Source organism: Oncorhynchus clarkii, chromosome 19 (assembly GCF_045791955.1).
Source record: "Oncorhynchus clarkii lewisi isolate Uvic-CL-2024 chromosome 19, UVic_Ocla_1.0, whole genome shotgun sequence".
NCBI classification, from domain to species: Eukaryota; Metazoa; Chordata; class Actinopteri; order Salmoniformes; family Salmonidae; genus Oncorhynchus; species Oncorhynchus clarkii.
In genome coordinates this window covers 31,845,777-31,869,053 of record NC_092165.1, presented here as the reverse complement: position 1 = coordinate 31,869,053, position 23,277 = coordinate 31,845,777, and the positions used below count along the sequence as shown (strand labels likewise).

At 41.3% G+C, this 23,277-nt stretch overlaps 2 protein-coding genes across 4 annotated transcripts in view; both read right to left on the bottom strand.

The window, feature by feature from the left end:
- Window positions 1-5,740: 5,740 nt before the first annotated feature.
- LOC139375047 (cofilin-2-like) lies at window positions 5,741-11,061 on the bottom strand. Its single transcript, XM_071116427.1, has 4 exons — window positions 10,919-11,061; window positions 9,433-9,740; window positions 9,191-9,267; window positions 5,741-8,801 (listed from the first exon to the last, which is right to left on the bottom strand). Exons 1-4 carry the CDS (start codon window positions 10,919-10,921, stop codon window positions 8,689-8,691), a joined length of 501 nt encoding a protein of 166 aa, XP_070972528.1. The 5' UTR covers window positions 10,922-11,061; the 3' UTR covers window positions 5,741-8,688.
- Window positions 11,062-11,293: 232 nt separating this feature from the next.
- Window positions 11,294-23,277, bottom strand: part of LOC139375046 (bromodomain adjacent to zinc finger domain, 1A) — a 51,110-nt gene continuing 39,126 nt past the window's right edge. For 2 of the 3 annotated variants that reach the window (XM_071116423.1, XM_071116426.1), the window contains 5 exons: window positions 18,774-18,964; window positions 18,269-18,651; window positions 14,458-14,639; window positions 12,507-12,594; window positions 11,294-12,335 (listed from right to left, as the gene is read on the bottom strand). In XM_071116423.1, the coding sequence (XP_070972524.1) occupies window positions 12,163-12,335; window positions 12,507-12,594; window positions 14,458-14,639; window positions 18,269-18,651; window positions 18,774-18,964 (1,017 nt within the window). In that variant the 3' untranslated portion in view covers window positions 11,294-12,162. The remainder of the gene's footprint in view (window positions 12,336-12,506; window positions 12,595-14,457; window positions 14,640-18,268; window positions 18,652-18,773; window positions 18,965-23,277) is intronic. The other variant, XM_071116425.1, reaches the window with a different exon arrangement.

Here is a 23,277-nt window from a genome sequence, read left to right as displayed (position 1 = left end):
ATTGTCCCAGGGGTGTCAGCAGTCAATGTAAGTAACCTAATTTATGTTCCTCAAACTCCCTTGAATGCCTCTTTCAATCCAACATTCATATACAGACTATCTCTGAAACTCACTTATATAATACCTTTGATGATACACTGGTACATGGTACATGGTTATACCATCTCTAGAAGAGACAGGAATGCCAATGGAGGAAGTGTTTCTGTTTATATTCAGAGTCATAGAGTATCTCATACCAAATGCTGTTGAAGTAATATGGCTACAGGTTCAACTGCCTCACCTAAAGCCTATTCTTGTGGGTAGTTGCTATAAACTAACAATCAGTATCTGGATAATATGTGTGAAATGCTTCATAATGTATCTGATATCAAGAGCGAGGTATATTTTGTGGGTGACCAAAATATTGATTGGCTTTCATCAAGCTGTCCACTCAAGAAAAAGCTTCAAACTATAACCGGTGCCTGCAACCTGGTTCAGGTTATCAGTCAACCTACCAGGGTATTTACACACAGCACAGGAATGAAATAGAGGTCTACCGATTATGATTGTTCAACTCCGATACCGATTATTGGAGGACCAAAAAAGCTGATGCCGATTAATTGGCCGATTTATTTGTAGTAATGACAATTACAACAATACTGAATGAACACTTATTTTAACTTAATATAATACATCAATAAAATCAATTTTGCCCCAAATAAATAATGAAACATGTTCAAATTTGGTTTAAATAATGCAAAAACAAAGTGTTGGAGAAGAAAGTAATAGTGCAATATGTGCTATGTAAGAAAGCTAACGTTTCAGTTCCTTGCTCAGAACATGAGAACATATGAAAGCTGGTAGCTCCTTTTAACATGAGTCTTCAATATTCCCAGGTAAGAAGTTTTAGGTTGTATTTATTATAGGAATTATAGGACTATTTCCCTCTATAAAATTTGTATTTCATTAACCTTTGACTATTGGATGTTCTTATAGGCACTTTAGTATTGCCAGTGTAACAGTATAGCTTCCGTCCCGCTCCTCGCTCCTCCCTGGGATCGAACCAGCAACACAACGACAACAGCCACCATCGAAGCAGGTTACCCATGCAGAGCAAGGGGAACAACTTCTAGAAGGCTCAGAGCGAGTGACGTTTGAAACGCTATTAGCGTGCGCTAACTAGCTAGCCATTTCACTTCGGTTACACCAGCCTCATCGAGAGTTGATAGGTTTGAAGTCATAAACAGCGCAATGCTTGACGCACAACGAAGAGCTGCTGGCAAAAGGCCCGAAAGTGCTGTTTGAATGAATGTTTACGTGCCTGCTTCTGCCTACCACCACTCAGTCAGATACTTAGATACTTGTATGCTCAGTCAGATTATATGCAACGCAGGACACGCTAGATAATATCTAGTAATATCATCAACCATGTGTAGTTAACTAGTGATGATTGATTGTTTTTTATAAGATAAGTTTAATGCTAGCTAGCAACTTACCTTGGCTTACTGCATTCGTGTAACAGGCAGCCTCCTTGTGGAGTGCAACGAGAGAGAGGCAGGTCGTTATTGCGTTGGACGAGTTAACTGTATGGTTGCAAGATTGGATCCCCCCGAACTGACAAGGTGAAAATCTGTCGTTCTGCCCCTGAACAAGGCAGTTAACCCACCGTACCTAGCCCGTCATTGAAACTGACTTGCCTAGTTAAATAAAGGTACACTGCTCAAAAAATAAATAAAGGGAACAGTAAAATAACACATCCTAGATCTGAATGAATGAAATATTCTTATTAAATACTTTTTTCTTTACATAGTTGAATGTGCTGACAACAAAATCACACAAAAATTATCAATGGAAATCAAATTTATCAACCCATGGAGGTCTGGATTTGGAGTCACACCCAAAATTAAAGTGGAAAAGTGGAAAAGGCTGATCCAACTTTGATGTAATGTCCTTAAAACAAGTTAAAATTAGGCTCAGTAGTGTGTGTGGCCTCCACATGCCTGTATGACCTCCCTACAACGCCTGGGCATGCTCCTGATGAGGTGGCGGATGGTCTCCTGATCTCCTCCCAGACCTGGACTAAAGCATCCGCCAACTCCTGGACAGTCTGTGGTGCAACGTGGCGTTGGTGGATGGAGCGAGACATGATGTCCCAGATGTGCTCAATTGGATTCAGGTCTTGGGAACGGGCTGGCCAGTCCATAGCATCAATGCCTTCCTCTTGCAGGAACTGCTGACACACTCCAGCCACATGAGGTCTAGCATTAGGAGGAACCCAGGGCCAACATATATGGTCAGCATATGGTCTCACAAGGGGTCTGAGGATCTCATCTCGGTACCTAATGGCAGTCAGGCTACCTCTGGCGAGCACATGGAGGGCTGTGCGGCCCCCCAAAGAAATGCATTGGCTACCTCTGGCGAGCACATGGAGGGCTGTGCGGCCCCCCAAAGAAATGCATTGGGGTGGCATTTCTTTGGGGGGCCGCACAGCCCTCCATGTGCTCGCCAGAGGTAGCCTGACTGCCATTAGGTACCGAGATGAGATCCTCAGACCCCTTGTGAGACCATATGCTGACCATATATGTTGGCCCTGGGTTAATTGGTCGACCTCTAGAATGAAATCATCCACATGTATTGATCACAACTTCACTAATGCTGCAGAAATCGGCTCTAAAGTGGTATCCAGATGCAGTGATCACAATATAGTATCCATATCTAGGAAAACCAAAGTTCTAAAGGCTGGGCCTAATATAGTGTATAAGAGGTCATACAAGAGGTTTTGTAGTGATTCCTATGTTGAAGATGATGAGAAACCAAAAAATTATATGGCTGTGCAGGATGAGGCAAAAGGAATGGCAAATAAGTCTGGCTGAACGGCAAACATACTGTAAATTGAGTAAACATGTGTCTAAACTAAACAAAAATAAGAAACTGTACTATGAAACAAATAAATTATATAAAGAATGATAGTAAAAAGCTTTGGAGCACCTGAAATAACATTTTTGGGAAAAAGGCAAACTCAGCTCCAATATTCATTGAATCAGATGATTCATTAATCACAAAACCCACTGATATTGACAACTGCTTTAATGATGTTTTCCCTTTGTAAGATTAACAAATTTAGGGATGACATTCCAACAACAAATTATTAAACTTCACACCATGCATAACTGACCAAATTATGAAAGACAAGCATTGTTATTTAGATTTCCGTAAAGTGAGTGTGGAAGAGCTGAAATAATTATTGTTGTATATCAACTTGGATGTAAAATGACTGAGGATGATAGCAGACAATATTGCCACTCCTATTAGCCATCTCTTCAATCTAAGCCTACAGGAAGGTGTGTATCCTCAGGCCTAGAGGGAAGCAAACGTCATTCTGCTTCCCAATAATAGAAAAGCAACCTTTACTGGCTTAAAAAGCCCACCAAACAGCCTGCTAGCAACCCGTAGTAAACTTTTGGAAAAAATGGTGTTTGACCAGATACAATGCTATTTCACAGTAAACAAATTATCAAATTATTTTCATCATGATTATAGGGAAGGGCACTCAACATGTACGGACGGCACTTGCACAAATGACTGATGATTGGCTCAATATTATACACGTCCGCTACCACAGAAAGTGAAATCACTGCAACACTTAAAGAGCTGCAGTCAGTTTTAGAATGGGTGGCAAGTAGTAAGCTACTCCTAAGTATTTCAAAAACTAAAAGCATTGTTTTCATACAAATCATTCACAAAATCCTAAACCTCAACTAAATCTTGAAATGAATAATGTGGAAAATGAGAAGGTAAACTAAACTGCTTGGTGTAACCCTGGATTATAAAATGTAATGGTCAAAACATATTGACACAACGGTAGCTAAGATGGGGAGAGGTCTGTCTGTAATAAAAAGCTGCTCTGCTTTCTTCACATTGCTATCAACAAAACAAGTCCTACAGGCCCTAGTTTTATCGCACCTGGACTACTGCCCAGTCATATGGTCAAGGGCCACAAAGAGAGACATAGGCAATAAAGCAGCATGACTGGCCCTTAAATGTACTCTGAGAGCTATCAATGGCATGCATCTCAACCTCTCCTGGCTCAAAGTAGAGGAGAGATTGACTGCATCACTACTTTGTGAGAGGTATTGACATGCTGAAAGCACTGAGCTGTCTGTTCAAATGACTAGCACACAGCTCAGACACCCATGCATAACCCACAAGACATGCCACCGGGGGTCTCTTCACATTCCCCATGTCCAAAACGGACTGGAAAACATAGAGTATTACATGGAACTCATGCAGTAAAATCAGATTGAAAAAAGCGGATAAAACTACACCTTATTTAATAATGCAGACTGTGAGGAGACACACACACACAGGCATATGCATACAGACACACGTCAGCAAACACACTCTACACATGTATGTATGGTGGTATTATAAATGTTGTATGGTGTAATGTTATATGAGGCGGCAGGGTAGCCTAGTGGTTAGAGCGTTGGACTAGTAACCGGAAGTTCAAACCCCCGAGCTGACAAGATACAAACCTGTCGTTCTGCCCCTGAACAGGCAGTTAACCCACTGTTCCTAGGCTGTCATTGTAAATAAGAATTTGTTCTTAACTGACTTGCGTGGTTAAATAAAGGTAAAATAATGTATTTTTATTACATTTTTGCCTTATTTGTTTGGACTCTACTCTTAATTAATAAATACAAATACTCCTTGTCTCGGAGCTATATCGTTGTGGTATGATCTTTGGTCTGTGTGCTGTTTACAATTAGATTCAAATACATAAAGCCTGGCTTATATATAACGAACACTAGACGGCACTAAACTCACACAATTATAATAATCTTTGATCAACAGTCTGTGTGCAAATTATGGTTTGGTGACACCATGGTATTAACATGTAATAAACTACAAAAGTATTTTTTCTTTCTTACCTTAAAAGTAATATTTTAAATATTCATTATATTAAAGGGGCAATCAGCAGTTTCTACATCCATTGATTCTTAAAGAAAATAGCTTCTAAATGCCTCATCAGCTTAGTTTAACTGTCGTAGTCCAAAATATGAGCTTGTTTTACTCCAATCTTTTTCAAAATAAAGTAAATGTAAACAAACACTGTTTAGCCTTAAAAATATATTAAACTATAATATGTATATCATGGATGGTTAGTCCTTGCATCCATAGCTCTATCTTTAACTTTCTGTGATGTGATGCAATTATACAAAACAACCCCAATGTAATGAATCAAATCAATTCTAGACTTGAGTGTAACTTAATCACAGCATCAACATGGCTTGTTTTATTTTGCTATTTCAAATTGAGAAATATGTTTTGACATAGTGCAGAACTGTGACAACACGAATTGTTGCTTCATAACGATACATAACAGTTTGATCTCCACAACTAGTTTTATATTACTATTATTACTACTTTTTATTACTTCGTAATATTTAGATTTTGTCATCTGACTTTGATATTTGTCATTTAGATTGTACACATGTACTGACTGCACTGTTAAGGAGAGCTTGCAAGTAAGCATGTCACTGTACTGTTTACACCTGCAAGATCCTTTGCAGGTGACAAATACACTTTGATTTGATCCACACACCTAGATACTGTAGGCCCTTTCATCATTACATCCCTGATGTTGTTTGACTATAATGATGTATGACTGTATCATATGATGAAAACTCTGAATGACAAGCTACATGCGCTGGCTGGCTGTGCTCATCTTGTTAGCATGGAGAATCTTGTGGAGAGCAAGGAGAGGTCACTTGTTTATTTTCATCTTTCTTGTCCAGACACATATTCTGAGTTGACATGAATAACAGGCACTTTGTTTAACATATGCATGAGGGTATAAGGGCTTACATGTACTGTAGGTGTCTACATGAAGTGCTCTGAGAGAGACCACATTCTAAATTCAACACAGTATCTTTCATATAGAGACACAGTAGGGAAAAGTTCATGGAATTTTCCACTGAAGAGGAAAATAGTTATGATTTAATCTTTAATTGGCTCGTTGACAAATGTATTGGATATTTTGATTAGACTATTTAAAACTATTTTTAGACTAGTTAAGACCAACATAAATGATATGCCTGAGCAAAGGATGCAGGCAGGGCTGGTTCCACCAGGCTATAGGATGCACTTGATGTGGCAGTGTCTAGAAGATGAAAGTTCAACAAAAAAAGTATGAAAATGAATAACCTCTATTGACCTTCCTAAAAATATCCTCATACATTTTTATTTGATCAATCGGCCCATCCACCACCCTCCCTCTTCGGAGGACAAAAGTAACTTCCTTACTCAATAGGCATGTTTGTGTGACTTGAGATAAGATACGTAATACAGCAGTAGCCTTCAGACCAGTTTCATAACATTATTAAATGTTTAGTCCTTTAGCAGACGCTCTTATCCAGAGCGACTTACAGAAGAAATTAGGGTTGCCTTGCTCAAGGGCATATGAACAGATTTAACCTAGTCGGCTCGGGGATTCAAACCAGCGACCTTTTGGTTTACTGGCCCAACGCTCTTAACCACTAGGTTACCTAACCATGACTAGTAGACTACAACGTTCTAGACACTGGGGACACCATTGGATAATACTTGTTGCTCACTAAGTTGTAGCGTAGTCAGTCCAGACAGAGATACAATCAAGAGTTTGTTCGAAGTCTATTTGGTGTGACACCAACGCCAACCTACACCATATATTTCAGCTGTCACAGGACTGGGCCATCTGTTGCGTTAGATACTTCCCATAAGCAGGGGTTTACAACATCTTATATTAATACACCAAGGATTTTTTTCCTATGTGATTTTTCCATCCCCTTCTTTCCTATTCTGTTCCTTGAGTGTGAAAAGCATTCTTGGTAGTGGGCGGCAAGCGTGTGTACTTTAACGTGCTACTCTTCTCCTCTACCAGGGCTTCCCTTTCGTTGCTCTTTGGAAGCATATCCAGTTTTGCCATTTGTGGACAACGATGACAAGACACAAAAGCATGTGTTGGCCATAAATAGCTCTGACCAGCAGAGGATTGCTCACTGCCTGCAGATCAAATTCTCTACAGGCAGAAGGCAGCAGGCCTGGCCCCCAACCCAGTTGCAGTAAAAGACGCACCACTCGCTCTTTCCTAGAAACATTTGGCCCTGTTCAAATGAAGGGACAGGGGCAGACTGGCCTGGCTGTTCATTGAAACTTAGATGGAGAGTATAAAAAAGGTACTTTGATTAATTTGGGAAACTGCAGTTCTCTAAGGTTGAAAGAGCATTACATAAAAATATGATTCAATATATAAATATTTCAATGACATAAGTTGACAGTTCTCCAATTCACAATGACATACAGTATGATCGGAGGTTGGTCAGTAATGATTTGCTGTACTATAACAGAAATAGCCTTACTAGCTTGGCTTCACGCACAACAGTGTAGATATTAGATATAAGCAGCATCAAGGAAACCACCTTATTTCCATTTGGAGTTTCACACAGAAAATATAATGTATAGAGCTGAAATTATTCCCAATTATACACAATATATTTATACCAGAATGTTCCGTTAAATTGTAGCTGCCCTCCTGAACAGAGCCCATTAGATTGTCACTCACTCACTGCATCTGGTTTAATTGAATAAAAAACTAACCAAGGCAATATAGCATAGCATATAGACCAGATCTTTCTATTTCCTGTTAGAGGAAATCATTAATGTATCTCTTTATTGCTTCTCAGGCCTCCTAATGAACAGATACACTCAGAGACAAACCAGAACAGAAGACACTTCTTTCTGTTATCTGCCACAAGGTTTTATTGCAAAGTGGCAACCTCCTCGCCTGATCTCAAAAACAATGTTCCACTTAATGCTCCAAATGCACATATTGCCATCTTTACTGATATTTTTGAATTATTTTGTTTAGTGTTAAAAAAAAAACTGCAACCACAACCCCTCCTTTTTACGGTGGTGTACTATACATTCAAATGAAAGTAAGGTGGCAATTGAACAGTCAAAAACTCATCTGTTCTTGTCCATATGCATAACAGGAATGAAAACTGAGGTAACATCTCTAGTTGACATAAATATAGATATTCTTTATAGTTATTCGAAACTTTTTTGTCTCAACTTGTAGTGTATAAACAAAAAAGTGCTTCATATATGCATAGTCTATTACGTGTTTTGCCAGGTCGAATAACATATTGGATACGATAGAACACTTCAAATAAATACGTCAGTCATATGAAAAACCTAATTAGTGCAAAATACTTGCTTTTAGCTGTAACCTGGGCAGTGAATATGACTGTCAAGGCATTATAGAAAGCGTTCACATTTTCCTACTCTACTGAGCATCTAGTCACTGTTTAGGCGGCAAAGAATGCAAAAACAGCGCTAAACTTTTTGTTTTGGGAGTGTTATTAATCTCAGGTAGTGTGGCGCTGCTGTACATATTTGTTTGGCAAAACACCTGATGAGTGAACACTCCTCGAAGGTAAAAAAATTAAATAAAACAAATACCAGGATTTTTTTTTTTTAAGTCAGCTGGCAAAATAACTTGTAGGCTTTTGCATATGTTAATGAGATCTCCTTTGTGCGAAAAAAAAAATAAGATAATAAAACTGAACAAAATAAAAGCCTACAGCTATTCCTTTAGGACCAAATTATATAGACACAACTGCTAAGGTGAAAGCGTCTGGAATCCAGATGGCACGTAGTATTTTCCGTTTACAATGGTAACCCTTCGAGTGACACCACCACGTTTCCCCCCAACTTGTCTGCCAGGGTGGCGCGGTCCTGGATGTCGTCTAATCCGTTGACTTGCCATTCGTGTTTGATACCTGAAAGAAAGGGATGTATAGAGCTGATTTCCATCCATTTTATACTGTCATGTTGAATACTAACAAGGCCCTTTCAATCATTTGCAGGGGTGTCGGAGGGAATTTTGTTTGACACCACATTTTAAAAACTTTCTATGGGGTTCGAATTGAATGGTGTTTTGAATAACTTCAATAGCTACAGCCATGAAACTTTTATAGAACATAGATAGGGAAAGAAAATAACTTATGTCGGTAAAAAAAAAAAAATCTAAATTGTTCTAACAAGATAGTTAACTAGAAGTTAACCGTTTAGACTATGCAAATTCACCTGAACAAATTACTGAGCACGATCATACGATATCAGGTCAAACATACAGGAATAGCAGTTTGATATAGCCATTGTCACTCACCTGTGAACTTCTTTTTAATGGCATCTTTAGAGCTAGCGTAGATCATCTTGCTTTTCAAGGGAGCACCCTCAGGTGCCCTGGAATGAGAGAAACAATTTAATAAGACTAACGTCCTTATTCCATACCACACAAATGAAAGTATCAGTTATTTTACCCAAAGTCGAAGACTGTGTTTCTCAAACTTTTTTATACTTGGGGCCACCAAGCTATGGTTCTCCTTACATTACAACACCCAAACGTACCAAAATATAAATACCAGGTCTTCTTTCTTGGATTCTTTTGTTTCGTATGTGGCATCATATAAGCCGTATCTGCAATCGTTGAGAGGTAGAAGTTTGACGAAGCAGGCGTATGGGTCGTCCACCGACTCCCCAATGTCACCAACCAGAATCCACTTGCCCTCTTCCACAACAATCTTCTTCTTGTCATCGCTGAGGCAAAACAGCACAGCCTTTTTACGCTTTTTTACATCTTCGGTAGAGGATGACTTCCTGACTTTCATGTCATTGAAGACCTTGATGACTTCATCATTGACAGTGACACCAGAGGCCTGCGGAAAGAGGGGGGAATGAAATGGCAGCCTTCAATATGGTTGTGCCCTGTTCAATAGCTAGTAAACACAGGGAGCAATGCTGCTAAGACACTATAGTTATTATCATGTCCCTTTATTATGTGGACATTGAATCTAGACCCATAGCTAAACAGCATGGAAATGGGAAATGCTTTCCCTGTGGTCACTATTAGAAGGCATAAGAAACGCAAACATTTACACATACAGTATGTAGCTATAGATTAGCTACCGATACGAGTCATGCAGACAGAATAACAAGTGACTGCAGCATTGATCATAACCTTCCTTTCCTTTGACACTCATTTACAATGAATCAACACTTTCACTCTGACACTACCTGCCAGCACACCTGCTGAGTCATTTTGCATGCCACATAGGCTATGTCAGCTGGCCAAAGTGTTCCATCAATAGCGATGACAATTCGACCAGGAAACCAATCCATGGCAATTGGACATTCCAACACTGTGGTGGTGTACTGGCTAACAACCCTTTATCACAAAAGTACTCGCTGACCACTGAGTGACCACCACACTAGCAACTGTCAGAGAATAAGACCAGAAACTAGCTAGCACTGTGTCCAGCAACCTTTTGCATGTGTCAAGGACCACTGCAGCAAACTAGCTAGTATGGGAACAAGCGTGGAAATCCGCATGGGCGCGTTATTAGCTTGACTCGAGTGCAATCAAACAGCACAGGAGACCTGTAAGACCATTTCAAGTAATCTAGTCTATCCTCTATAACCAGCTAGCTACAGAAGCTTATAGCGTAGAAAATGTGATTGCCAGCAGGATTGGTTTTAACGTTAGCTAGAAGCCAACTTGTCTTCATGAGCTGAAAGTTTAGCGATTACCGTTAGACAGAGGACTGCGCTATAATTAAATTAAAATGGCCGCCTTAGGCTGCAGGCCTTGCAGCAATCCTAAACTGGAACTGATTTTAGAAATTTACAACAGTATATTATTTAACTTGAAACAAACTTCGTAGCTACAGCTAATCACGATGGAATGTCCAAAGCAACTATAACCAGCAATCAAACATTGGTATGCAAGCAAGCAACGTTTTTCGAAAACAGCCCAGTGTAACAAAGTTACAAAAAGTTCCATCTACACCGAACTAGAAACTACCTAACATCTAGCTAGAAAAGTAAAGCCGTTTACCATGTTGTCCGATCGTCCTGTGTGATTTGCGATTATGTGGGTAAATAGATATGGTAATGTTTGGACGAGCCGACCGGGTGTGTGGGACTGGGAGAGAGCGGGGGAGAAAGGTGGTGGTAAGGGGCGCGCCAGTATGAGCCACTGCACTTGCAGCGGGCGGGATCAGGAATGGGATAGGAGGAATTTATCCTATGACATACTGATGACAATAAAGCTAAGCAAGGACTTCCACTTCTACATTCAACTCAGGCATGCCGGCAGACAGCGGTAAGTTATTTTTCTAACCCTACTAAAAATGGACACCTACCCTAAAAACAATACGCCTCACAATTATTTAGAAGACATTGGCAACAAAAGTGAGAGATGACCAAGAAATATTAAACAGTCAATTTATTTTTATATATAGGAAAATGTACACGATAGCAAATACAAAGCAAAGGTGACAGTTAGGGGGACAACACTCAGTATTTAGACCCTATCCCAAACAGTTTCTAAAGACTGAACTCAAAACTAGGCCAATAATTCTTTACAAAAACATGTTCTATAGAAATATAAATAAAGTTATTGCATTCAAAACTAAATAAATAACCAATGAATGATAGGAAATAAGAGACATAAGAAATAATATCGGTTTCCAGTGTAGTGTTTCACTGAAAGATGGGAACCTGAAACAGTTGATGTAAAATATGTTCAATATTATGAAACAAATTAAACTGTCCTTATTAAGTTCCAATACTTAATTCAGCTAAATCAACTGAAGTACAAAAAGTATGTGCACAAAAATAGTAGTCTAGGAATTCTGCCAATATACAAAATATAAATGCACTGTTGAAACCTGGTTTCAAACAACAATTTGTTTACCCTGAGTGAATGCGAATAGAAAGGCTTTTTGAAATATTCAGTGCAAATACTTTCACAACGATATAGTTGTTCCTGCCTTATCTTGAGAGGGTATGATATTTACACTTCCAAAATGGTTTGGGAATGTTCAGACTTTTACAATGCACGGTCATATTCACTAGAAACAAAAAGGAAGAAAAGAGAAGGACTACCTGAATTATGACCGTGTCATTCAGGGCTCATCTGTAAAAGAGACCTTGGTCTCAGCATGACTCCCTGATAAAATAAAGGTAACAAAAAAAAAAAAAAAGTCTCCAATAACAAACGTTGTTTCTGTCGCAAAACCAATGAAATTCTTGCAACGGTGTGCATGAATACGACCCAGTAGTTTCAGTCAGTCAGCTTTACATCCGGGGCCGCTTCTGTGGAGGAGTGGTCCGGTCTGCCAGCCCCAGATTAGAGACTTCTGAGTTGAAGAAGGCTTGGAGCCTTGCTCCTGCTTTAGCTTCATTCGTGTGCCGAGGGTTGTATTGTAAACAGTTGGCAAACATGAGCTCCACGTCCTCAATGTACTCCGCTGTGAGATAGGAGGGGGAAAAAGATGATCAGAAATAATTTCAAATCTGGTGTGCAGAACCATGACCGCATAAAACAAGTTTTTCATGCTGATAAATGTAATCCAATATACAAGGAAATGGTTCAAGTCTTAATTTGTGTTGGTTTAGGTAAAAGCAAAAAATCAACTTACTAGCTGTTTTATATTCACAGTTGTTGACCTTTTCTCTGATAGTGCTCAGAGCTATGGGTCTTTTGATAATGTCGAAGTAGTCTGGAACCTGCAGAAGTGAGGACAGATAAATCAGAGGGTATACAAGTAACCGCACGACTAATCAAAAACATTGATTTGTCACATGCCCGCAAATATAGAAAACGCGTTGTAGTTAATTTTTTTGTGTGTCTTTTTCGCCTCAGTGGATCAACGTGAACTTTCTGTCCAAGTTACCAAAAGCATTTGGAGATTGATGTGCATTTGCTGCCCGTACAGTTAATTCCAGTGTCTACCTTCCAGCGGAAAATCTTGGCCACTGTGTGCACGCGCGTAGGCTACCTGCCCCTCCCGAAGCATAGTCTACTAGCCTACTACTGACGTTAAACGTGATTCATTTTTAATTAAACAATGGATTAACTTTTTCAACACTAGTTAAGGATACTATAGTTATGTTTCACATAAGATTTATTAACTACAAAAAAAGGTAAGACATGTTTAAAAGGTGTACTATGTAGAAATCGCCCTGCCATTTCCTGGCTGATAAAATTCTAACTCCAGTTTGTGACAAAACAAACAAGTATAATATAGAGTAATTGTACCATAACCAAAAATATGATATTTTCTGCTGTTTGAAGCTGGTGTAGAAAAACGTGTCACCAAAAAAAAAAAAAAAAAAAAAAAAAAGTGATTGCAGCTTTAGTTCTGGTGTCGCTCTGCACACACAAGCCTGTTAGCTTTCTAGTTTTGGTCCAGCATTGAACCAACTCTCTAAAGACATTCAAAGTTCCTTCATAGAAGCCGGTCCTCCGTAGGTATAATTCTATGGGCCTAGTTCAGATAATGCATGTCATAACAATAAGATGCCCGGCGCTTCAAAGCAGGCCTTCTCCCTCAGCCCTCTCTCACTTTCTCCCCACCTGCTTTATTGTCAGTCACCTCTTCTGCCCCATACTAGCAGGTAAACTAACTTTTGCCCACTGCACAAAAAAAAAACTGCTCTATTCACAGTACTTGGTGAAGTAATTTAATGTCAAGCTAAATGTGGTTTAAAAAGGAACTTCATAAACCATTACTTTATTTTGCTGGTTGGAAAAGTGGAATGAAAATATATATATATATTCTGAACGAAACGACTGGAAAATACATTTGGTTCCAACACCTGTTACATAGTAAGATCAATGCCAGCCAGCTAACTTACACAAATATAGTCAAATAACTAAATGTTTTAGATAGATGAGCATGAAATTGTCTAATTGACCCAACAACCAGGACCTTCCCTGATTTGAGGGAAAAAAGAAAAAAAAAACACTTAAAAAATATATATATACATTTGCGATTGTTTATACAGATCTATAATGATGCATAAATAGAAACATGAGGTAAAATGCCAGAAGACGAAACTGATACATATGGGGATATTTTTGATTTCTCTCTGACATTCAGAAGCTGAGCTAAGACCTATAGTCGAGGAGTCAAAGAAATTGGACTTTGCTTAGGGAGTAATCTTACACAATGTGTGACTCTCGCCATTAATTGATCTATTCACTTTTAGTAAAAGACCATATGAATCATTAAATTGAGAGTAAATTAAATTGAGGGGTCTTGATTTATTTTCCTTATCCATTATTATATCATTGAATAGCCTACCTATAAGATGTCATGATTCTTGTTAAACTACATAGAATTGTAGAAATTCAATTTAAAAACAAAAAATTACAATGTGAAAAAAGGGGGGCCCTGGGAAAAAAAGATGGGAAACCCTTGAGTTAGATAGTAGGCGTCCCTAGTGAGGTAGCTAGTTGTATTCAAAGTGTATTCATAGGAGTGCTGCCTGTGTGTGTGTGTCTTTAAGTGCATGCGCGCATATGTGTTTCTCTGTGAGCCAGGCTGGAACAGAAAGAAATGTACCTTTAAAAAAGTCATGTATTACCTGTATCCTGGACACGAGCTTCATGAAGGGCCAGCTGTCTTCATGTCTGACAAGCTCTACGGTCAGGTGCTCGCAGGCAGACAATTCATGGACTCCCAGGTTCCTCCCTGAGCTGCGGCGACTGGACGAAGAACCTGAGACCGAGGGAGTCAGGACCAGCTTGGGCTTGGGGGAGACCTCTGCTGGAGGAACAGAGAAGATGTAGCCAGCCGATTGTGAATATCAAAGATGTGCACTGTCTGAGAAAAACGAAAAATGACTCAACTAGAAGGAAGTTGTGTAACTGAAGACACCCCCTGAGGATTTTCAAGCGCTACAGAGCCTTCAGAAAGTATTCACACTCCTTAATTTTCACATTTTGTGTTAGCCTGAATTTGTTAAATGGAGATTATGTGTAAGCATAAGGCCAGGGAGGTTTTCCAAAGCCTCGCAAAGAGCACCTATTGGTAGATTGGACACACAATATCCCATAACGTAAAATTAATAAAAAATTAAAAGCTGAAGTTGATAAGTATTCAACCTCCTATGGCACATATGTCAGAGTCAAGGCCCGCGGGCCACATCCGGCCCGCAAGAAGGTTTTTTACGGCCCCTGGGATGATCTTGATTTATTATTAGAACCGGCCCGCAGCAAGCCGGCAGCCCGCAGATCTTTTACACGCACCAATACTACATTTCCCACAATGCAAAGGTGACGCACCGAGCAGTAGGCTGCTTCATTTCAATATTTATTGGCACAGCAGTCGTCAGCATCACAGTAAAATTAACTTTCAGATACCCATCAAAACTGGCAAAACGGAAGGTGGATACTGAGAACCGGGGGTTTCAAACAAGGTGGGAGTCGGAGTATATGTTCACGAAGGTAGCTGGAAAACCTGTGTGTCTTCTGTGTGGAGAAAGTGTGGCGGTACTGAAAGAGTATAATCTGAGACGACATTATGAAACGAAACACGCGGACACACACGCGGACGCAACTGTCAAGGCCAGTTTTATTTTGGCAGAAGAGATCGCTAAATCAGCCCGGCCATTTACGGAGGGGGATTTCATCAAAAACTGCATGATTAAAGTTTGTGACGAAGTTTGCCCAGAAAAAAGGCAACTCTTTTTAAATGTGAGTCTGAGCAGAAACACCATTGCCGAGAGAGTAGACCAGTTGTCCATCAATCTAAAAGAGCAGCTTGTGAAAAAGGGAAAAGATTTTATTGCATATTCCTTGGCTGTGGATGAGAGCACCGACATTTCTGACATTGCCCAGTTGTCAATTTTCATCCGCGGAGTGGACTCCAACCTAAGCGTGACAGAGGAGTTTTTGGCTTTACGTCCTATGCATGGCACAACTACGGGGCATGATTTGTATGAAGAGGTGTCAAGATGTGTAAATGAGATGGAGCTGCCTTGGGAAAAACTCGTGGGTTTGACAACCGACGGAGCACCTGCGATGTGTGGACACAGGAGCGGACTGGTGGCGAAGATACGGGAAAAGATGCAAGAGGAAAACGCGACAGGTGAGCTGACAGCTTATCATTGTATCATACACCAGGAAGCGTTGTGCGGTAAAGCCTTGAAAATGGAGCATGTAATGAGCATCATCACGCGCACAGTTAACTTTATCAGAGCCAAAGGTTTGAATCACCGCCAGTTCAAGGCATTTCTGACGGAGTTAGAAACGGAGCATGGTGATTTGCCTTATCACACAGAGGTGCGATGGCTAAGCCAGGGAAAGGTGCTTCAAAGATGTTTCGAGCTTCGTGAGGAGATTTGTCTGTTCTTGGACAGCAAAGGGAAAGACACAACACAACTCCGAGACGAAATGTTTCTGTGTGAAATGGCTTTTCTGTGTGACATTACGAGTCATCTGAATGCAATAAACTTGCAGCTGCAGGGTCGGGATCGTGTCATCTCTGATATGTACAGTACAGTGAAGGCATTTAAAACCAAACTGACTCTGTGGGAGACGCAGATGCGGAAAGAAAATTTGAGCCACTTTCCCAGCTGCCAGACCATGAAAGAGAAGCTCTCTACCAGTGCGTTCCCGAGCACACAGTTGGCTGATAAAATAGGTATGCTTGCCGCTGACTTTCGACGCCGATTTGCTGACTTTGAAGCACAAAAAAGCAGGTTGGAACTGCTCGGTAACCCATTTGCTGTTGACGTGGAAAGCTCACCACCAAACCTCCAAATGGAGTTGATTGACCTCCAATGCAATGATGCACTGAGGGCAAAATATGCGGCAGTGGGTGCTGCGGAGTTCGCCCGTTTCCTCCCCGGCACAATGCCCCAGCTGCGCATCCAGGCTGCTCAAACGTTGTCTATGTTTGGCAGCACATACCTGTGTGAACAACTGTTTTCTTTGATGAACCTGAACAAAACATCACACAGAAGTCGACTTACTGCTGAACACCTCCACTCAATTCTGAGGATTTCTTCAGCTCAGAGCCTTACCCCGAACATTGATGAACTTGTGGAAAAGATGGGACACCACCAAGTATCACCCTCAACCTCAAACAAGTGAACATTACTGTGCAATCACATATTTAGAGTTTTTACTCAGTTCAAGTTTAAAAGTTAAAATTTAATATTTGTTTTCACTGCATGTTACTTCTCCTTAAACAAAGTGTTGTTTTTGATTAATAGATTTTTGCACTTTATTTTTTTGTATTTCAATCCAATTATATTTTAAAAATATTTCAGTTGAGTGGATGATAGAAAATTGCTATTATTGTTTTTTCTTTGAAGTAAATTTAGCCCACTTTTGCTAAAATAGAAAATATAGTCTACTGATGGTGCCTTGAATACCGGTTTCTTTCATTTAATGTTCATGTTATGGGGATATTTATATAAAGGAAATTTGTCTTTTGTGTCTGTTGAAAATTAAAGATTACTGACAGAGCCATAAGAAAATATTGCTTTATTTATCTGATCATATTGTAATATATTTGTTAGGTTTTCAGTAGGTTCAATTAGGTTCACTAGACTATATGCGTCATTTAAAAATTTTTCAATGAACATTCGAACAGTCCGGCCCTCGTCTTGTAGCTGATTTTTTTATTTGGCCCTCCGTCCATTTGACTTTGACACCCCTGTCCTATGGCAAGCCTAAATAAGTCCAGGAGTGAAAACATAATAAGTTGCATGGACTCACTAGCACGTGGGCTTGTTCTTAAGAGACTGTTTATGAGACCTGTGTTCATTTTCTATGATGCCTGCTACAAGAAGTGAATGTGCATTATGCATGGTTCTGGTTAAATCTAACAAAAATGACATTTTCATAGCTATGAAAGCCTGATTGATCAGTGATTGCAAAAAAGCAGGTTAAACTATTTTGATAAAATAATTAGTTGGTCTCGACTGTGGAAGGCTTATATTAAGCACAAGTATAATTTCACAAGCCCCGTATTCATTACACTGCATTTCAATCAGAAATAATGTATCTGACCTTTAACTGTACAAAGCTTACTCGGAGAAAAAAAACTAGAAAGTGAAAATCGACCGTAAGTTTAAAAATAATTAAATTAATATGATTTTTAGGCCACTTCGGCAGCCCTATTGTGAATACTTATGTAACAGATCTCTGAACTTCATTTTAATACATTTTGCAATTATTTATAAAAACACATTCACTTAGTCATTGTGGGGTAATTTGTGTAGAGGTGAGACATTTTTTAAATATTTAATCAATTTGGAATTCAGGCTGTAAAACCACAAAATATGGAATAAGTCAAGGGGTATGAATACTTTCTGAAGGCACTATACATTACAAAATTAACATTCAACACTTCTGTACAGAAACATTTCGCAGAACTGGTCTTACCGGAGATGGGTCTTCTACGGGAGTCTGCCTGAGAGGGAGATGGAGTAGTCTGGCTGCTTGTCCTGCTGGAGGTACCGCTGGAGGCCAGTATCTCGTGACTGATCCGAGAGCTGACTCTGCTGCCTGGCCGTGGTGGGCGTCTGCCGTTGGAGACTGGGGTGGGCTTGTTGGAGATTGGGGTGGGCTTGTTGGAGATTGGGGTGGGCTTCTTCCCCGAGGACTTCGCGGAGGCTCCCTTCCCGGCCGAGAGGGCCTGCTTGGGGGTAGTGTGCTGGCTCCGGGGAGTGGAATGACTTGAGCTGCTGGTGGTCCTGCCATTTGACCGACTGCCTTTGGTAGTAGGCACAGGAGGTTTCACAGCAGTCCGGCCCTTTTTAGTGACACTATAGGAGAAGAGGGAGGCTGAATTGAGGAAGGGAAACTTCGGATATATGAATACAATGTTTTGGTTTTAAGATAATTTACTATCAACACAATTACAAGTATAGTGACGCTCAAAACACACCTCTTCTCTTCTTCCTCGGTCTCCTCCTCTGATTCCTCTTCCTCCGATTCTTCTTCCACTTCATCCTCTGACGACTCCTCTTCCTCCACTTCTTCCTCAGAGTCGACAGAGGAGCGTTGGCGGGAGGTGAGGCGGTTGGCTCGCCGTTTGGGACGGCACTCCGGGCAGAACCAGTCCCCTTCTGGGACAGCCTGGACACAACATGGATAGAGCAAGGGAGAGGTTTAGATAGTTACATATCAGGACATATATTGACAATATATCGTATAGACAATGGCACAATATTATTTTGCCGCTAGTTGGCTGTACCTGCACCAAAACTCAACTATTTTTACTTCATAGCTTGTTTTCCATCTTTTTAAAAAGAGACAATTTGTTTGGCACTTATTTCCATGATGACTGACCAAAATGTAACGTTATGACTACTGTTGCCTTTCAGTCAGTCAACTTCGGTAAAACATACTATGGGGAGCCGAACTCACGCGACTTCGGTTGAAGGCTCTACAATCACGCCTGACAAGGCCGATGAAACCCGTGCCTCACTGGAAGTGCCGCCTTCCACGGGCGAAAAGCGCTCGGCTTCATTCCTTAAATGAAAAGGCCCTTCACCGAGCCCAGGAATGGGTGGTGCGGGACCTTGTTTCCCTCCTTCAGGGAACTGTAGTTATAGTCATAACATTACATTCTCTCTCAGTCAGTCAACTTCGGTACCATATTCTATGGGGAAGTAGTCACCCCCCAAGCCAACCCCAATTGATATTAAATTAAACGGTCCATGGCAGACAACCCAGACCTGACCATGCGAGATGCGGGTATTGTGATTATGGAGCGCTGCCTTGTGACTTTCCCCTGACCCAGCTGTAAGCACACTTGTGCTTTACTGGGAGCAGTGACATTCAAGCGACAAAACCTCACAAAATTGTGCAGTGATGCTCAAAATTATCTCCAATAGTCAACCCTTTAAACAACGACCACGACGCTGCCAGACCCATGGTGGAGCGGGCGCGTACACCACTAGGTAACGTTTGCCTATATATGCCATCGAGATAGTTGCCACAATCTAGCTGGAGACACACTGCTTAGAGAACAAGCTGAGTACAGGAAGGGTGTACGGATAAGAGGTTCCCAATATTTTTGGCCGAGACCAAAGCCATGAGCAGGTAGGTTTTGTTGTAGAGGATCTTCAGATCCACCGACTCCGAAGGCTCAAAGGGGGCCGCACAATGCTTTAAACCAGCTCCAAGTCTCATGTGGGCACAATAGGTTTAGAGACAGGTCTGAGACCGCACACACCTTTCAGGAACCGTACCGTCAGGAAGTGAGCACCCACCCGTGAGGTTCCGTCAATTCCCACATGACACTCAGACAGCGGCCATGCACACTTAAAGCAGAGAATGCTTGAAAAGCTCATGTAGAAACATAAGGATGCCCCTTATAAAGCAGCGAAAAGGAAGAAGTCCTTGATCTTGGCAAGTGTGGTCAAATGCAGGCCACTTATACCCATACAGTCCTCTTGTGGAGGGGGCCCTTGTAGATGGAATGGTAGCAATAATCTTCGGAGGTAAACCTCTAGCCCATAAGAACAAAATCTCTTGCCTCGCTTGCTAATTCTGCCCGGGACAACAGGCGGGGGAGCATTAAACATGGACAAGCTTCCAACATGTGTTGTGCTGCCATGAGACTATAGCCTGCATGAAGCCCGGCCCCTTTACGGGCACAGGGGGCTCTGGCAATGGCTGATGTAGTATCCCATTGGCCAAACGTGGGGAACTTGTCAAAGTAGTGTTTTTGCGGAGGGTCAATCAGATATGTGCCACAGTAATAGCTAACTCGCCTCGGCAAATTAGCCAACCTGGCTAGCATGCTTTGCGGCACTTGTTTAGCTAGCCCGATCTCGAAAGTCAACGTAGGACCAGATCACCGAGGTGGGAACGGACCCTTCAACAAGTCTGGGAAGAGAAACAAGTTGTGCTTGACCGAGGCAGACTCTCGGCGGGGGTTACCCACCGAACCTGGCCGCTCTCGCTGTTCAAAAAGCCTCCCGTAACCGGTGACAGAGCACACATTGCCAGTGTTGGGCGCAGGCAGCCACACCATGCACCACACGCAGGCACACAAGACATTTGCGCTGACCACCCTATCTCTGGTCCCTGGAAAGGAAAGCCGAAGAATTCTACAAGTCTTTCCAGGGAGTTTGTACACAGTACGTGGCAATGTGCACACGGACCGGTTTCGAGCGATAGCCGCCCGAGCGTCCTCCAAGCAGAGAAACTACACAGAGAGCGAGTATCTTTCAGAAAATGGGACGGTTTAGTTGCAGCAATGCAAGACAGTCTCGCGTTCGAATTGTTTGTTTTAGTATCGTGAATCATTACTGTAAATGAAGTGAAGAGCTAAATAATTGAAGGAATGAATCTGAGCCTCACGCTTATCACCTGTGGAAGGCTTCCAACGAGGAGTGAATTTTATTGTCCTTGTCAGGCGTAATTGTAAGATCCTTCAACCGAGGTCTCGAGAGTGCCACTCCCCATAGCATGTTGTACCGAAGTTGACTGAGTTAAAGAGAACTCATTTTCTCATGGCTCGCTTGTCTCTCCGCAACAGACATTTGATGCTACTGTTCATTATCTATCCTGTTACCTAGTCATTTTATCCCTACCTACAGTGGGGAGAACAAGTATTTGATAACCTGCAAAATCGGCAGTGTTTCCTAATTACAAAGCATGTGGAGGTCTGTAATTTCTATCATAGGTACACTTCAACTGTGAGAGACGGAATCTAAAACAAAAATCCAGAAAATCACATGATTTTTAAGTAATTCATTTGCATTTTATTGCATGACATAAGTATTTGATACATCAGAAAAGCAGAGCTTAATATTTGGTACAGAAACCTTTGTTTGCAATTACAGAGATCATATGTTTCCTGTAGTTCTTGACCAGGTTTGCACACACTGCAGCAGGGATTTTGGCCCACTCCTCCATACAGACCTTCTCCAGATCCTTCAGGTTTCAGGGCTGTCGCTGGGCAATACGGACTTTCAGCTCCCTCCAAAGATTTTCTATTGGGTTCAGGTCTGGATACTGGCTAGGCCACTCCAGGACCTTGAGATGCTTCTTACGGAGCCACACTCCTTAGTTGCCCTGGCTGTGTGTTTCGGCTCGTTGTCATGCTGGAAGACCCAGCCACGACCCATCTTCAATGCTCTTACTGAGGGAAGGAGGTTGTTGGCCAACATCTCGCGATACATGGCCCCATCATCCTCCCCTCAATACAGTGCAGTCGTCCTGTCCCCTTTGCAGAAAAGCATCCCCAAAGAATGATGTTTCCACCTCCATGCTTCACGGTTGGGATGGTGTTCTTGGGGTTGTACTCATCCTTCTTCCTCCAAACACGGCGAGTGGAGTTTAGACGAAAAAGCTCTATTTTTGTCTCATCAGACCACATGACCTTCTCCCATTCCTCCTCTGGATCATCCAGATGGTCTTTGGCAAACTTCAGACGGGCCTGGATATGCGCTGGCTTGAGCAGGGGGACCTTGCGTGCGCTGCAGGATTTTAATCCATGACGTAGTGTGTTAATGGTTTTCTTTGAGACTGTGGTCCCAGCTCTCTTCAGGTCATTGACCAGGTCCTGCTGTGTAGTTCTGGGCTGATCCCTCACCTTCCTCATGATCATTGATGCCCCACGAGGTGAGATCTTGCATGGAGCCTCAGACCGAGGGTGATTGACCGTCATCTTTAACTTCTTCCATTTTCTAATAATTCAATAATAAAATCATACAATGTGATTTTCTGGATTTTTGTTTTAGATTCCATCTCTCACAGTTGTAGTGTACCTATGATAAAAATGACAGACCTCTACATGCTAGAGGTAGGAAAACCTGCAAAATCGGCAGTGTATCAAATACTTGTTCTCCCCACTGTATATGTAACTCAATAGCATAACCCTGCACAACTCAGAAATGGTAGCCCTGTGCATATAGCCAAGATATAATTTCTCATTGTGTATTTACACCTTATATTATTTCTCTACATTGTTGGGATGGGCCCCTAAGTAAGCATTTCACTGATAGTCTACACCTGTTGTTACAAAGTATGTGACAAATAAATTTTGATTCAATGGTGAGTAATACATTTGGAACATTTGAAACCCAATAAAAATTTATTGAATTGCAATACACATGTATCGGCATCCAAGTATCGTGATATCATATAGTGAGGTCCTGGCAATTCCCAGCCCGAGTGACGACGACGACGTAATATGACTGATGTATAGCTGATTTCAAATTGACTGGAACCCCACAGTAAAGCGATGACCGGGCAAGCCCACAGCAGGTGGCCTATTCCTATAGCCTGCATATCCTACTTCAATAAATATATGTTACAATTTACAGAATGGTATTTTATTAGGATTCCCATTAGAGGTCCAAAAGCCGTTACTCTTCCTGGGGTCCACACATCTGGAAACATGATATAATACAGATCATTAACAGATAACAGCT